At 40.3% G+C, this 15,307-nt stretch overlaps 2 protein-coding genes across 5 annotated transcripts in view; both read right to left on the bottom strand.

Moving 5' to 3' along the window:
- The window catches only part of LOC121849594 (sialidase-4-like), a 4,236-nt gene extending 2,001 nt beyond the window's left edge, over positions 1 to 2,235 (bottom strand). The window contains exons 1-3 of the mRNA XM_042337727.1: positions 2,219 to 2,235; positions 1,430 to 1,637; positions 5 to 135 (exon numbers count right to left, since the gene is read on the bottom strand). Of these exons, the coding sequence (XP_042193661.1) occupies positions 5 to 135; positions 1,430 to 1,633 (335 nt within the window). The 5' untranslated portion in view covers positions 1,634 to 1,637; positions 2,219 to 2,235. The remainder of the gene's footprint in view (positions 1 to 4; positions 136 to 1,429; positions 1,638 to 2,218) is intronic.
- Positions 2,236 to 7,045: 4,810 nt separating this feature from the next.
- LOC103182144 (fibronectin type III and SPRY domain containing 1-like) overlaps positions 7,046 to 15,307 on the bottom strand; it is a 31,164-nt gene continuing 22,902 nt past the window's right edge. For 2 of the 4 annotated variants that reach the window (XM_007899017.2, XM_007899019.2), the window contains 4 exons: positions 14,046 to 14,146; positions 12,885 to 13,136; positions 12,068 to 12,156; positions 7,046 to 10,740 (listed from right to left, as the gene is read on the bottom strand). In XM_007899017.2, coding sequence (XP_007897208.1) covers positions 10,621 to 10,740; positions 12,068 to 12,156; positions 12,885 to 13,136; positions 14,046 to 14,146 — 562 coding nt within the window. In that variant the 3' untranslated portion in view covers positions 7,046 to 10,620. The remainder of the gene's footprint in view (positions 10,741 to 12,067; positions 12,157 to 12,884; positions 13,137 to 14,045; positions 14,147 to 15,307) is intronic. The other 2 variants (XM_007899018.2, XM_007899020.2) reach the window with 1 other exon arrangement.

Below are 15,307 nucleotides of genomic sequence, written 5' to 3'. Positions count from 1 at the left end.
ATGCTCGGGTGTATTTCCAAAGACAGCAATGAAGAGGAGGAAGATAGTGTTTGTATCTTTGTCGTAAACAGGGCAAGGATTCATGGATCTGTGGTCCTTCAGTCTTGCAGCCTGAACGCTTGTAACATTTTCCCACTGTGAAAAGTAAAAGAAAATTAAATAGAAATGAGCAATTACATAAAATCATAGAAACAGGAGGAGGCCATTCAGCCCCTCGAGCCTGTTCCACCATTCTATAAGATCATGGTTGATTTGTACCTCAACTCCAATTACCCCCCTTGACCCGTATTCCTTGATATCCCGACCTAATAAATACCTATCCACCTGAGTCTTGAAAATGGAATGAATCCAGCACACACAACCTTTTGGGGGGGGGGAAGAGAGTTCCAAATTTCCACTATGCTTTCCATGAAAAACTGCCTCCTGATTTCACTCCTAAATGGCCGAGCTCTAATTTTAAGATTATGCCCCATGTTCCGGATTCCCCACCAGAGGAAATAGTTTCTCGGTATCTGACCATACATCAGCAGTGAACTGAGTTGAACACTGAAAGCATTTTTATTTGCATTAAACTAGGTGGGGTTTCATTTCTTTTGACATGTGCCTGATTGCTTGGAAACTTGTGTAATATAAAAATTTGATTTAATTTTCCTGAATCACAATCTTGTTCTGAATCATACATCCTGGAACTTCCCAGTTAGAAAATTACATCCTCATACCCTAGGCTGAATATAAGTGACATTCTGACTTTTGAGAACATATAGAACCTATATGGACATACATGGATCTCTATCTTGCATAGGGCATTAAAAAGCTTTTCTTATTTTCTGCCGATACAGTATAATTCACATAAGTCATATCAGTCAGGAGCATAACATTTTATATGACTTACGTGAAGTTGCAGGTAAACTATTAGAAATCGTTGAAAATCTGATTTAATCAATAATCTAATTCATGCGTAATTTAATGCAGCTGATAAGTGCACATCAGGTCATAGGTTAAGACTGAGATTCCCTGTGATTCAAGGCCTCTGGTATACGCAGGAGGAATGGAGGGTAGGGGAGCGGTGTTATTAATAATATAATAATAATATAATAATACGAGTTAAGAGGTGATTAATATGAATCGTGTAAAGAAATCAAAGTGTTTTTGATAGGAAACTGAATAGGACTCGGGTGGAATGTATGACTTAAGTGTTTATACAATTTATAGACTTATGCGAAGAGTCTCCTTTTGACAACAACAAATTACACTTGTATAGCTCCCTTCATATCAGAAAGATGTCCCAGGATGCTGGACAATTAGGGGTTTTAACAAAAAACAGAGGCAAAAGTGCTACCAACTGAGTCAGGCTGACTTGACACCTGATGAAGTGCTCTAACTTCTTAACCATCACAAGACTCATCCCCGTATCCCCGTTCCCAATTACCTCAAAATTCTTCAAAGGCTTCTTATAGGTGCCCTTCCGTAGCATTAACACATCAGCATTTTCGTCTTTGGGTCCCAGTCTCTTCTCAGCAAACGCCAAAAGGGTATCTGTGTTTGGAACGTGGAGGAGGGAAGGAATACGATACCAAAACTCTTTTTCCCTTTTGAATAGGATAGTTTTACTAGAAACATTTGAAGATGCCATCTCGCTGCAATAGAATTGAAATGAAATAGATATCAATGCGCCTGAAGAGAGGAAAACAGACACTGAAGATGAATTCCACACGGCACACCAACTACAGCATTATATGGCTGTAGTTTATTTTGGACGTAGAAAACACGGAAATTTCCAGCATGGAACAAGCCATCTGATGCATCATATCGGCCATTACTAAGTTGCCCTTTTATTTGAATCTAACTTTCCAGATGATCCCTCAATGATTTTACTGTTGATTTTAAACACGTTGAGGGAGAAATAAACCTAAATACACATTGTACCAGATCTTTTATACCCATGCACGAGATAAAACTGGCTGATCTTTAAACACGACTGCTGTTTTTTCACAATTATTTATGCACAATGGCTCCTTTGTATTATTGTCCCAAGCTCAGCACCACATTCACCCTACTTTATTGGTTGCTCTTGCTTCCGTATCCTCCATTGGACAAGTTCTGACAGCATATCACCACACTGAGAGAACATATGCTCTCTGCCGTTTTGTTGCTGGGTTTGCTTCCCGGCGTGGGCGAAATGTTGGGCACTTGCCTTACTCTACACACCTCTACTTACCAAGCAGTAAGCAGGAACCCAGCTGTTATTCGATTGGCGGATCGCTTTTCTGGAGGTAATAATCCCTTCACAAAAAAACAACAACAATTACTTGGTCACTCAATCCACGACTATCCGTGGGACACTGCTGCGTGCAACTGGCTGCCGCGTTTCCCCCACAAAATTCACGTTACAGTATATCCTGTGAAGCGCTTCGGAGACGTCCAGAAGATGTGCGATAAGGCGCTCCATCAAACCCAAGGATTATAATAACTTCCGGTGCTCCCTCCCTCCAGCTCGTCCCCCTCCCTCTGTCTGTCGTTAAATTCCACCCGACAACCAACATAACTTTGGCAGCTATAACATGCTATAATATAATATGTATTATATATAATATATATATATTATATGCAATATATATTATCATAGCTATAACATGCTATAACATAACATATATATTATATATAATGTATGTGTATGTATTATATACAATATATTATGTCATCGTAGCTATGATATGCTATGATATAATATGTATATTATATATAATGTATATATGTATTATATACAACATATATTATCATAGCTATGATATGCTATAATATAATATATATACTATATATAATAATATATATATAATAGCCGCGCGCAACCGGCTGCCGCGTTTGGCCCCCAAACATCCGGTCAATTCACTCGACCCTCTAAACTGCGAAGCGCTTTGAGAGGTCGAGAAGACGCGATAAGGCGCCGTATCAAACGCGAGGATTATTATCATTATTATTAATTATGAATTATTATGATGATGTGAGGGGCGGCGTTTTTTTTTGTTGCCGCCGCGTTGCGTCGCGTTGGACCTGTTGCTGCTGCTGCTGTAACGGTGGGTTAACGGTGGGGTAACGGGGTCACCCCCTCCCCCACCCCCTCTTCCCAGGTCCTAATCCCTGACCGTGCAGCGCCTTGGGACGCCCCCCCCCCTCCCCCCTCCCCCACCGCTGTGAGAGGCGGCTTCACCGATGACAGTTCGGTGGTTGTGTCGGTAATGACGGGCGGGAAAGCGCCGCCGCCGCCGCCGCTCCGGCTCAGGGCTGTGACCCGCGGGCGGGCGATTACCGGGAGCCGAGTGCAGCGACGCCCCTTATAAGTGACTGGTCTGTCCCTTCCAGGGTCCTGCTGACCAGTGCCAGTCCCGGGGGCCCGGGGGTCAGTCGGCCCTCGGGAGCCCCCCCACCCCACCCCACCCCCGGTGACCCGCTTGGCTCAGGCCCCTGGAGACCGTCACAGAGAGAGCCGGTAAACGTACACGTCAACCTGGGAGTGACTGACCTGACGCCGGTGCCGGTGAGGCCCAGGACAGGACAGGACAGGCCGCGGTCCGGCGGTCGGGCGGCGGCGGCGGCGACGCCTCCGCTCACTCGCGGGGACGAGAAGACGCCCAACGGTCGCCGCGCGCGCTGAACCCTCCTTTGCCTTTGCGGCGCATGCGCGGCGGCGGCAGGCACGTGACGCCTCCGCCCGCACCCACGTGACTCGGCCTCACCTCGCACGCTCTGCGCATGCGTGCGTGTGTGTGGGTGTAATACACACTTCGCACCGCAAGGGAGGCGACAGAGAGCTGCCTGCTCCCCCCCCCCCCCCCCCCCCCACCACTCCCCACTCCATCTCAACATCAACCACCAACCACTGCATCCATTTAATTTGGTCATGGTCACCCCCCCCACCCCCCCCCCCCAAAAAAAATATCACTGATAATTTGGTGACGCAACCCGCAGCTGTTTGCGGGGACGCTGCCGTGCGCGATTGGCTCCCCCCGCGCTCCGCCCGCAGGATACGGTCGATTGGCCCCAACGCTATGTTCTGTGGAGCGCTCCGAGAACGTCTTCGCTCCCCTCCCCTCACCCTGACCGTTTCCCCACCCAACCTGACCCAACTGTCCAGCGCCTCGGGACGTCCTCCCGGCGTGAAAGGCGCTCTACAAATGAAATCTTGTTGTTGTTGTCTTGAAGACCTGATAAGGCACCTGTATCAAATGCGAGGGGCTATTATTTATTACTAACCTCTGCGAGTCCTTGCTCTTCCCTGTTTTCGCCCACAAAATCCACAATCCACTTGGCTGTGTATTCTGTGAAGCGCTTTGAGACGTCTCAATCTCAACGGCGTGATAATAATAATCCTTGCATTTGATATAGCGCTTCTCACGTCGGGAGGACGTCCCAAAGCGCTTCACAGAATACACTGTAAAGTGAATTGACTGTATATTTGTGGGCGAACGCGGCAGCCAATTGCGCACAGCAATGTCCCACAAACAGTCGTAGATTGAAAATGACCAATTTATTATTGTTTTTGGTTTTGGAGGGATTATTATTAGGCTCTGTGTGGAGTAAGGAAACTTGCCCAAGGTTTCGCCCTCTGCCTGGAATTGAACCCAGGTCTCTCACTGGCAAAGCGAGTGCTCTAACCATACTATTCATTGGTCCCTGCCCCACCTCGTACTGGTCTCTAAATCTCACCAAAACCCTACCTCTTTGAGACGTCTCAATGACGCGATAAGGCGCTGTATCGAATGCAATGGTTATTATTATTTTGTTCTTTACCCCCTCTCCATATCCATCTTTAAATCCCACCAAAAACCCCATGCCTATGATCCCCCTTCTTCCTTGCTCAATATTGGACCCCACCTTTGTGAAGTGCGTTAAGACATTATACTACGTGAATTTCAGGGCACTACATTAAACACTTAGTTAGCCTCATTTAATCGGCAGCGCTCCGGTCTCTTGAGCCGGAAGATTATGAGTTCAAATCCCAAGACTGCACTTTTGAATTCACGTCCAGGATGGTCCAACCTCAGGCTGTTGAGGGACAGATGCCCTATTGGAGAAACTCCACGGGGCACAGAATTAATGTTTTTGTGTCTTCCTCTTCCAGAAACAACATTTACGGGTTATGGAGGGAGCGGGTGGGCCAGATGAAATGGAGGGAGGGTGGGGGATGAAATCGGCCCGCTGGCCGCCAGTTGGAGCACCCTGTGGGAGGTGACACCGCATTGCTGGGTATGCACTGTATCGTTGGGTTGCTATCCTTTGGATTGTGTATTTTATGACCTTAAACTGAGGTCCCATTTAACTGTTCAGGCGTATGCTAAAGATCCCATGGCACCATGTTATTAGTCTTGATCATCACTCAACTGCCCCTTAAACCTGTGCTCTGACCCATTCATCTTTCTCCCACCTTCACCACCTGTCCCTTTAGCTACCGAGTCCCTTTATCCATACACTCATTACGTGCACCCTAGAGTATGCCAATTCAGCTCTCTAGACTTCCCAACTCTCTAGAACTCCACCCCGGAGACCCTTTCCGTGCTCCTTCCCTTGCCTCCTTCAAGGTCCGTCTCAAGACCTTTTGACCTTCCCAGCCCTATCACCCTTGCACCCCATCCCAGTTGAATCTAACCTCCAGCTCGGGGGTGACCCTCGACTTGTCCAGTGGCTTGGGACCTACTCCCGCCATGAAAGACACTACATAAACGCAACTTATTGTTGTTACAGATCATCCGGATCTCTGAAACTCCCGCATTAGGCTCTATGAACCCATCACCTCCATGCCTCATCTGAGGTTCCGTCTGCCTGTCCAGGTGGATGTTAAGGATCCCATGGCACTATTTGTTAAGTAAGTTTCTCCTGGTCTCCTGACCAAATCACTCAAAAATTTGGGTCACCCACTCCATGGCTGTTTGTGGTACATTGCTGTGGGCAAATTGGCTGACGCATTCACCCACAAAATACTCAGTCACACCACTTCACAGTATATCCTGTGAAACGCTATGAGAATCTCAACAACATAAGGCACTACATCAAATGTAAGGATTATTATATTACAAAACAGGCCGATTTCTGAATACTGTATCCTCAATAGCAATGGGGGGAGGGGGTTATCTTGATGCTAGAGAAATTTGCAAATTAAGATTTGACTTACTTTGTGAATTGCAAACTGTGATGTTCATGGAATCTTATCCCCTGGAGGGCAAGAATTCACTGCAGCATCTGAACCGGAATACAAATATAAATTTCCTCCAAAACTGCACCTATGACCTGACCGTATTTACAAGACAGACAAGTGAATATCTGTACGTTCTTGGTCCTCGGATAACCCAGTCACTAAAGATACACATGCGTCTCTCACAATTCAATTGTGTGCAATTACTGAAAACACTTGGTTATATTATTAAAACCCAGAGTTAAGCTCAAAACCCTTGTACTGTCAATATTTAACAGGTGTGGGGTTTAAAGGGCATTTGAAAGCAAACATTTTTACGATATTCTGCTGGCATATAAAGCTTGGCTGAAGTTAAGGTCAATAGTTGCCAGTTGGTTACAGGAAAGGATAATATAAATTTTGAACTGTTCCCCCACAATCCACGGTACATTTAGTTGAGGACAGATCTCAAACCTTTTTTGGTTCTATGTCCAAAAACGAAAACTAGTTGAAAGAATTTAGATTCTATGATCCATTTAAGACATGTATATTAATAATGTACTTTGATTAACAGTTTATAAATTTGTTGTTGAAAAAGCCATAATTTCAATGCTCCATTAAAGTCTCAGATACTCAATCTCAAAAGAGAGCTAAAACACTACATTTAACACAACAGACAATCCCCACACCTGATCCGGCTGCTCTTCTGAAATTGATGAAGGTCTTAAATAATAAATAAGCTTCTAAAGAAAGCGTGTAACTAGGATTAAAAAAAGTACCCATTACTTATTGATTACGTATCGCCTCCAGTATCTACTTTCGGACTAAAGCTTTAAGAAACACGTTCTACAAATATGTACATTAATTGTGAAACAAATACAATTTTCAAAGCAAATTTTATTGTGCAGATGCCATGATCCGTTTTCTTTTCGCTTTATATTTGGTAATTTCTACCCTGAGTAATTAGTTCAACTACTGTTGAAACTGCATAGCAAAGGTGTGTAATAGTGGGTTTTCTCAGCAGTTGCAGTTTGTAGGGTTAGTGAATAATATTCCACTTAGCAATAGTAGCAGCAAATACAACGTTCCCCTTATTAAAGGGGAAACAATCTATTAAGTCAGTTTATTCAAAAATAATCCCTTACAAAGTGTTTTAAACCATGTGCAGTTGTTGAAATAAAGGTAGGTAACTTTGCATATTTATTACTATTTTAAGGTGGGCTGAAAGGAAGTTTCTATATAATTTAGTTCATTCTTTGTAGGACAACATCCCCATAAATATTTTTACTCTGTAGCTGAGCATTGTACTACTAATGTTATACAGCTCATCCCAGTGTTATCCAGGTCATCCCAGGCATAAACAGCGTGGACACTGCCACTCCTCCCCCCTTTCCCCACACATATTGTGTTAAGTTACTCATTAGGTTCCTCGAAAACATCGCAGCACAGAGTTTAAAACTCTTGGAAAAGGATAGGTATTGTTGGATTAAACTTGACACTTGCTTTTAAGACAGTATAGTGTTCTGCTTACACAAGTACAGGTATTGTAATCAGGTAAACATCTAGCTGGGTGAAGCCTTATGGCATCTTTCGGTCCAGAAATGTGTAAAGGTTTCAGCTCAAAATGAACCAAACAATGTTCTGCTTTTGCATCCTTTGTGTAGGAGTCCAACACATTACCCAATTTACAGGAGTTTCTATGAACAGTTGACACAAGATTAATTTATAGTTCAAATTCAATTAACTATAGAAGAGGCTTAAAAAAATCCATGACCACATACCCATTTATATATTCATCCTGATCGCATTATCTGTTCGAACCATGAAATAAAAATAATCATATTTTACTGGCAAGCAGAAGTACACGACTATATAAAACTATACACAGAAGGCACACAACTCCAAAAAGCTGTTAAATAGAATCAATACTTTAGTTGAATCTAGCAGTGTCTAGCATTCAATAGAGCCAATATTTTGCTATTAAGGTGGATTGCACAGAAATTATAAAACATCTGTTACAGGTAGCCAAATTCTGAATCTGTAAGTGTTTATAGCCCACACTATAGAATGGTATGTGATAATCATAGGATTACTTACATTTTATATTTAGTGTTTAACAGCAAAGCATGCATTTGAGGAAACATGATGAGTTAAGAAAGAACCAGTCCATTGCCTTTTAAACATCCACAGAAAGTTGTTGCACTGCGGGTTAATTTCGGCAAGTACCCAATCCAATTAACTTGATGTCACATGGCTCATACAAACAGAAGGCAAGTCTAAAGACATCATAATCCGCAGGTAACTAACTCCAAAACATACTGCCGCAAGAAATCCAATTAATTTTCAATGCTGAAATATTTACCTGGCATCCTTGAATATGGAACCATTGTCCAAATCTAAAGCCATAGTTGTTATCAAAACAAATTCCTTCTCCACACATACACATGTATGCAAATAGCATTTTAGCAAAGCTACCCTGAATAGTATTCAGTAATTATGAGTCCTTCAAAACACTTAATTAAAAAATCTCACTATTAGAACCATTACAAAATATAGTAATGCAGTTTTATTAGTAAACAAATCAAACAATAATAAAATATATCCAAGCATTAGGAAATTGAAATGTAAAGGAACAATTGAAATGGTCTGGAAGTCCAACTATTTCAAGTGATATGTATTCAGCTACATGCTAATCAGTCAGTCCTTCAGTCCAAATGCAAGCCTGAACAGCATCTAATAATTATTATTATTATTGTATTATTATTAACATTGTAGTGACTTATTTATTATTATTATTGTAGTGACTTATTTAACCACAATAGTCACACTTAACATCAAATGTACTCGTTTATAACCAACTAACTCCAATACAAATTGGAGGAAAACTGAAGGTATTAAAATGCAGAAATCACATTACACTTTCTGGTTGGAATTCAGACCAAGAGTAAATGAAGAAAATTAATAATGATGAGAAATTGTAATGAGATGCATTCTGACAGTTTTGGATGTTATGAACAGACTGGATGGGAAATAACGTAAATGAAGGGGTTTCAGTGCATAGAAGCACAGCCTGGGAATGGTTTACAAGTAGTTGTGTAGAATAGCAGAATCTGGCAGCACAGTAGGAAAAAAGATTAATTAGTTTACAAAAAATGCTGATATCATAATAAAACTGCCTGATAAATCTGAGCCCTGGATTGAATTTAAAATCAGACTGGGCTAAATTCAGTCACACTACATAAACCTCAGCCCTCGGATTTTGAAGCAGAGTCACATGATAACAACACATGCTAATTGACACTTGTATACTTATACAAGTGTACAGTCACTGAACACGCTCCAAATGTAACTATACCAAAATAAATTTCAGTTAAGACTTTTTACAATACAGGTTGCTTGTATTACCTTGGAGAATCCCAAGCACAATCCGGGTCATTACAAGCTCTCTTAGAACGGATCTCAATTCAATCATTTCATGCGGAACGTAGATAGATGACTGCATTAAACTTTTTCAACCTAGACAAAGGTCAAATATGTCCACCCAGTCCAACAAACTATAACACTCTAGTAAAAGTAACACATCATAAATGCTTCACTTTTTAAACTCCGAACATACTGTCAATTTGCTTTAAAAGATTTCCACATTTCAGTGTTACCTAAATAATCTAAAGCCAAATGCAAGACAAGGCAAACACTATTTTATGATTATTTCAGGCCTGGAAATGTAATCATTTCAGATGCTGGTCAAATTTTACCACGATACTGGTATGCGATTTCTCGTTCAAATAATGGAAGCTTTTGCTCAAAGTTGTGATTGCTCACACCTTACTCTATTTATAGTATAGTTCGCACCATCCGGTCACAATACAGGGAGTGCATATTTAAGGGGATTCTTAGCATTACGGCTCTGGTTCTCTCGATAATGCTGCAACCATGGATTTCAACTCCATGATTAACAACAACGCAACACATTTTGTCAATTCTCTACCACTCTGGTACAGCTACCCCACTCTCAAGAAATAATCCGCCTTTATTCTAGAAAGCCAACCCCTTACATCAAGCCATGGAATGATTATGATTCCTTTGGTGACATGGTGTTGCTCTTCTGAGTCAGAGAAAGTATCAAGATTACAAGCGTGTGTCTGTGTGTGCGTGTGGAGGGTGAAAGAAACAAGTTGCCTGTCAAAAATACTTAATACCATGGATGTTTAGGAAATTGACAGAAAATGGTGCATGGAGGACTGGCCACAGGTTTAACCCTGAGTTATGTACGAACAACCTTTGCCCGAGACAAAATTTTGGTCATAAGCAGATGTGAAAGAACAGGAAAATTGAAAAATGGGAATGGTCCAACAAATCAAACCCATGTAAACCATTCCATATACCGCACAAAATTCCAAATCAGCAAATCATTAAAAATCACCACTCTATACAGGTCAATGCGAGACAAACGATTACTGGGGAAGGCTAATTAAACTATTTGCAGAGCCGCTCAATCCATCACCCTTCTGAAAGGACTTTACACTGCTCGGCACCTGAAGCCCCGTGTGCAAGGTTAAGCCACCACACCAAACCTATGTGAGGGGGGAAAAAAAAGAACCTTTTATGTGGTTAAACAATAAGAATTCCTTACAGTTCACAATAACACTCAAATAATCCATGCAGGCATTTTAAAATATTCAAAGCCTATCTATTTAACAAAGAACTAGCAAACTTCAGTTTTTCCATGAATTCTATTAAAATATTTGTGCTTCGTATTCTAACCATACTGTTCATTATATAATTCAACATTGACAATTGGACAATGCTTCCTGATAACTCTAGATAATCTTTGCATTATTCCTTGGATTTGATACAATGCTTTGTCACACTAAAATGTGCTTCACAATAGTTACTGTGAAGTGTAGTGACTATTTGTTTAACACTAACACAGGAGCCAACTTGGACACATCAAAGTCTTCCAAACAGACAAGAGATGAATAACCAATTCAACAATACAAATTTACTTCCATATAGTCTTTCATGTGGGAAGACATCTCAAGGCACTGAACAATCCAGGGTGTGGAGGAAAGATGGACGAACGCGTGGTCAAAGAGGAAGGACTTGAAATGGATCTTAAAGGAGGTGAGGGAAGTAACTAAGAAGAATGAAGAACTGAGAGAGTCCTTGTCACAGATCATTGGTAAGTTTCACCAGGGCAATCTAGGTACTGTGGGCGGCGGCGGGGGGAACCGGATTGGAGGGATTTGTGCCATTTAACTGTAACCAAGTCACCAGAAGAAACTCCCTTCTCTTTTCAATTAGTGTCATGGGTTCTGGAATGTCTATGTGACAAACAGGAGCAGGGTTTAACATCCCAAATGAAGGATGGTACCTACAACAATGCAGGATTCTTCCAATTAGTTTTGGTCAGTCAGGTGTCTAACATATGAGGAAACCCATCATGTTCCAAACAGAGTATCCAAACTACACTGAGCTCCAAAGCAGGTGGGTCTCCTTATCTTTTGACTGTGTTTCGTTGATCTTTTCCTCTCCCCCCTCACCTCCCACTCCCAGCTCGGGTGCCCAGCCTGCAGTGTCAAGTGCTTTGAGATGTCCTTCAGACGTGAAAATGGCACTCTGTGTTATGCTTCTGGAAAGGAAACACAAAAATATTGCTTATGGGGCCTGCAAAGGTTTAGGTTGGACACCATTCTGGTCTAGAACATGTCTCCAACACAGGGCTTGACCAGCTAGGCTGGATCTACCTTGCATATGTACCCTTAGTTATAGTTCTAATGTTTTCTTCATTTGTATAAATAATTGACTAAGACTTCCTTACTAGATATTGATTTATAGTATATGATTTTTAAGAACATCTACTCTCCCCACCCTCGCCCTTCACTGAGTAACTGCACTTACCATAAATGCAGGAACTACCGGTTGAGTAAATTTTGTCCTGAAAGTATGTAACAACTGTTTGGTATCTGCATTATAAAAGGAAATATGACCTAAAAACAACAAAAAAAATTGCAATTGCTGAAACTCAGTTTTAAGAAATATGGCATCAACAAAGAGCAGGACATTTATATTTGCAAAGGGTATATAATATAATATCAACAAACCCAATCAACATTCAAAACAACAGTAAAAGTTACCAGAATGCATACATCTATTGTGTGTTATAAAATATAGGCTTATGATAATAATGGGAGGGATTCAAAAGAGTGTTCTAGTTCAGACTAGCTGCTTAATAAAGGAGAAAATATAATCCTCCCCTCAGAGTACAATCCTCTTTAGACCCACCACCTGCATTTATGTCTGTGCTAAAATGCATGGCCCTCCGTCTGATAAACCTCAAGTTACCCTTCTGAACTGACTTAGCTGACCTGATCGAGTTCTTAACTCATTCTAAAGGTCACATCCTTTAATGGGGAAAAACACAAGATACTTGCATATCCTGTTTGGACAGGATTTGAATTATAAATGGAATATGGAACCTCACTACATAATTGAGCTCTGGTCAGAGATATATGAAACAGAATAAAACAGAATCAAATACCATTGAAGCCCAATATTGTCATGAAAGATAAAACTAGAACAGCTCTACGCAGAAATATGGTTGAGTAAAACTTGTGCTCCCTCTGACCACAATGTGGTGACGAGTATATAAATGCGAGTATTATTGTGAAAAAGACATTAAAAAAATTGACAAATCTATTGATAAACAAGTGGTTACCTCCATCATAATCGCAGTACACACCAATTTTTTTTGGAACTGGCATGTCCATGGTTTTGGCTTTGTTATTATGTTTGGCTGCAAAGGAGGTCTGCAACCAGTTGTTAATATGAATACACCATGAAGTATTAGTCTTCCCCAGCTGGTCAAATTTTCCTAAATTTCTGTAGGATACACCCATACTATAGCATTTGCAGTCTTTTTGAGCATTTACTTCCCAGTAATGCTGACCACTTTCAATCACCGAGTCACCTGCAATGGAAGCATAGATGTGATTTAACCTTAAATTAAATTATAGATGTGAATTAAGCATAGATGTAAAGGTCTTTCAGGCAATGTTTTGTGTTGAAGCAATCTTCACATTCTCTGAGAAAAATAAATGTTTATACTTTATACGCAATTGTACAAGAGAATCTAGATAATTTCAAATACATTCATATTAGCCATATTGCCACCAACCTGAAGTTTTCTAAGCAAAAAAAAGGTTTCAGCCTCATGGATTACTAGCCAACAAGGTACAAGATAAATTGTTTACATTTGTTTTACTTAATTTGAACCCAATTAAACTAACAATGATCATGATCATTTTCACCAACCCAAATTTGGCAAAGAGAAAGCCTGAATTAATAATAATAACCCTTGCATTTGATATAGAGTCTTATCACATCTTTGAATGTCTCAAAGCGCTTCACAGCATACACTGGAAAGTGAATTGACTGTAAATTTTGTGGGTGAAACGCAGCAACCAATTGCGCACAGCGGTGTCCCACAAAAAAATCGAGGATTGAGTGACCAAATTATTCTTTTTTTTTTGTAGGGAGTATTACCCCCAGAAAAGCAGGGGTAGCCAATCGGCTAACAACCGAGTTCCTACTTACAGCTAGGTGAACAGAGGCGTGTGGAGTAAGGAAACTTGCCTAATGTTTCTCCCTCTCTGGTCCTCTCGCTTGCAAGGCAAGTGCTCCAACCACTAAGCTACAAGACTCCACATTGTGATTTCTCATCAGTAAAATTATTCAGGTTTTATATTTGATCTAACACACCATCTCCAAACTTTAAGATATTACATTTATTCACAAAGACAGATTTAAGAAGACAATATTTTTATGCGTATATGTAGACAAATCAGACTAACTGCAACATTAATATATAATGCTTTACCTAACACTGTATAAGATTCACCAGTAAAACGATCTCGGTTACTTCTAGCTGACGCTGGTCGGCAAGTGGTTGAAGTCCTTTTTGGAGACGGTGTACCACTTCTAAAGACAGTAAAAGAAAAATCAACGCACTCAGGCAGCAACTAGAATAGATATGTTCACGTGAAGTATGGCTTAACGCAAATAGGAAATGAATATGAGTGATTTATGTCTGAGACTTTACAGTTTATTGAAATGTATCACAATTAATTAATATAAATATGAAGCCACTTTTGCTTTAAAGAATCTTCAATTACCAGATTAATGAACAGTTCTTATGACACAAAAGAGGAGAAGCCAGGAAATATTGAAGAGATAATCTCTCTTGTGACTGAAGTTATTTTATTTCATGATTATTCTGGCAAATGTAAAATTATTCAGGCCAGATATTCTATCTAAGAGCCAAAGATACACAGCGCAACACAAACAGACAAGCATGCATTGATTGATGAAAGAAAAAGAAGAATGCAACTTAGACCCATGAACTTACTCACCAGAAAATAAAATTCCAATCCGCAAGAAAAGAAGAGCAAAACCATAAGATTTTAGAAAGACTGTTAAATGAACATCTAAAAAAGCACTAAACATGCAAGCATTTATTTTTGGTTAATATCCTTCAAAAATTATATGGAGTATCAATACAACTACTGTATTGTGTGTCAAATATGCCATTTAAATATGTTGAATGATATAGTTGTCTTAAATGCTAAGGCAATTTTTCATCTTATTATGGCAATGCACCATAAAAAAGTAGATTTCTTTTTACAATGGCATTTACACCTACAAACCCTATAGCTATGGAAGGCGTAAGCCATCCACTAGCAAAATGAAATGCTAATTCATTTGAAACGGGAAAAATAACACTTGGAACAACACATTCAATTTTGCTAAAACACTTCACATGCTTTGATGCAAGTATCACAAACTCACCATTCTGCTTAAACAAAAGGCAAAGGGTTTAAATAAGATAAGAGCTCTGATACTCCAGAAACCATATCTCTGGTCATGCAGTCAGTCATTTATAGAGAATTTAGAAAGGAAAAACTTTTTTAAAAAAAAAATGAGGCGTAGTTTTATAAAATAATCAATTAGACGCCATTCATCTCCAGAGCTTATTTACTTTATAAAACCTGTTGAACATAGTCAACATATTATGGCATTAACTCCATATCAAATACAGTACAAGGATTATTATTAATCTCTCCAGCCTCAATGCAGTTTTTC

The sequence above is a fragment of the Callorhinchus milii genome, unplaced genomic scaffold (genome assembly GCF_018977255.1).
Source record: "Callorhinchus milii isolate IMCB2004 unplaced genomic scaffold, IMCB_Cmil_1.0 Scaffold1, whole genome shotgun sequence".
Taxonomy (NCBI): Eukaryota; Metazoa; Chordata; class Chondrichthyes; order Chimaeriformes; family Callorhinchidae; genus Callorhinchus; species Callorhinchus milii.
The sequence above is the reverse complement of the archived record's forward strand: the minus strand, read 5'-3'. Positions and strand labels throughout refer to the sequence as shown.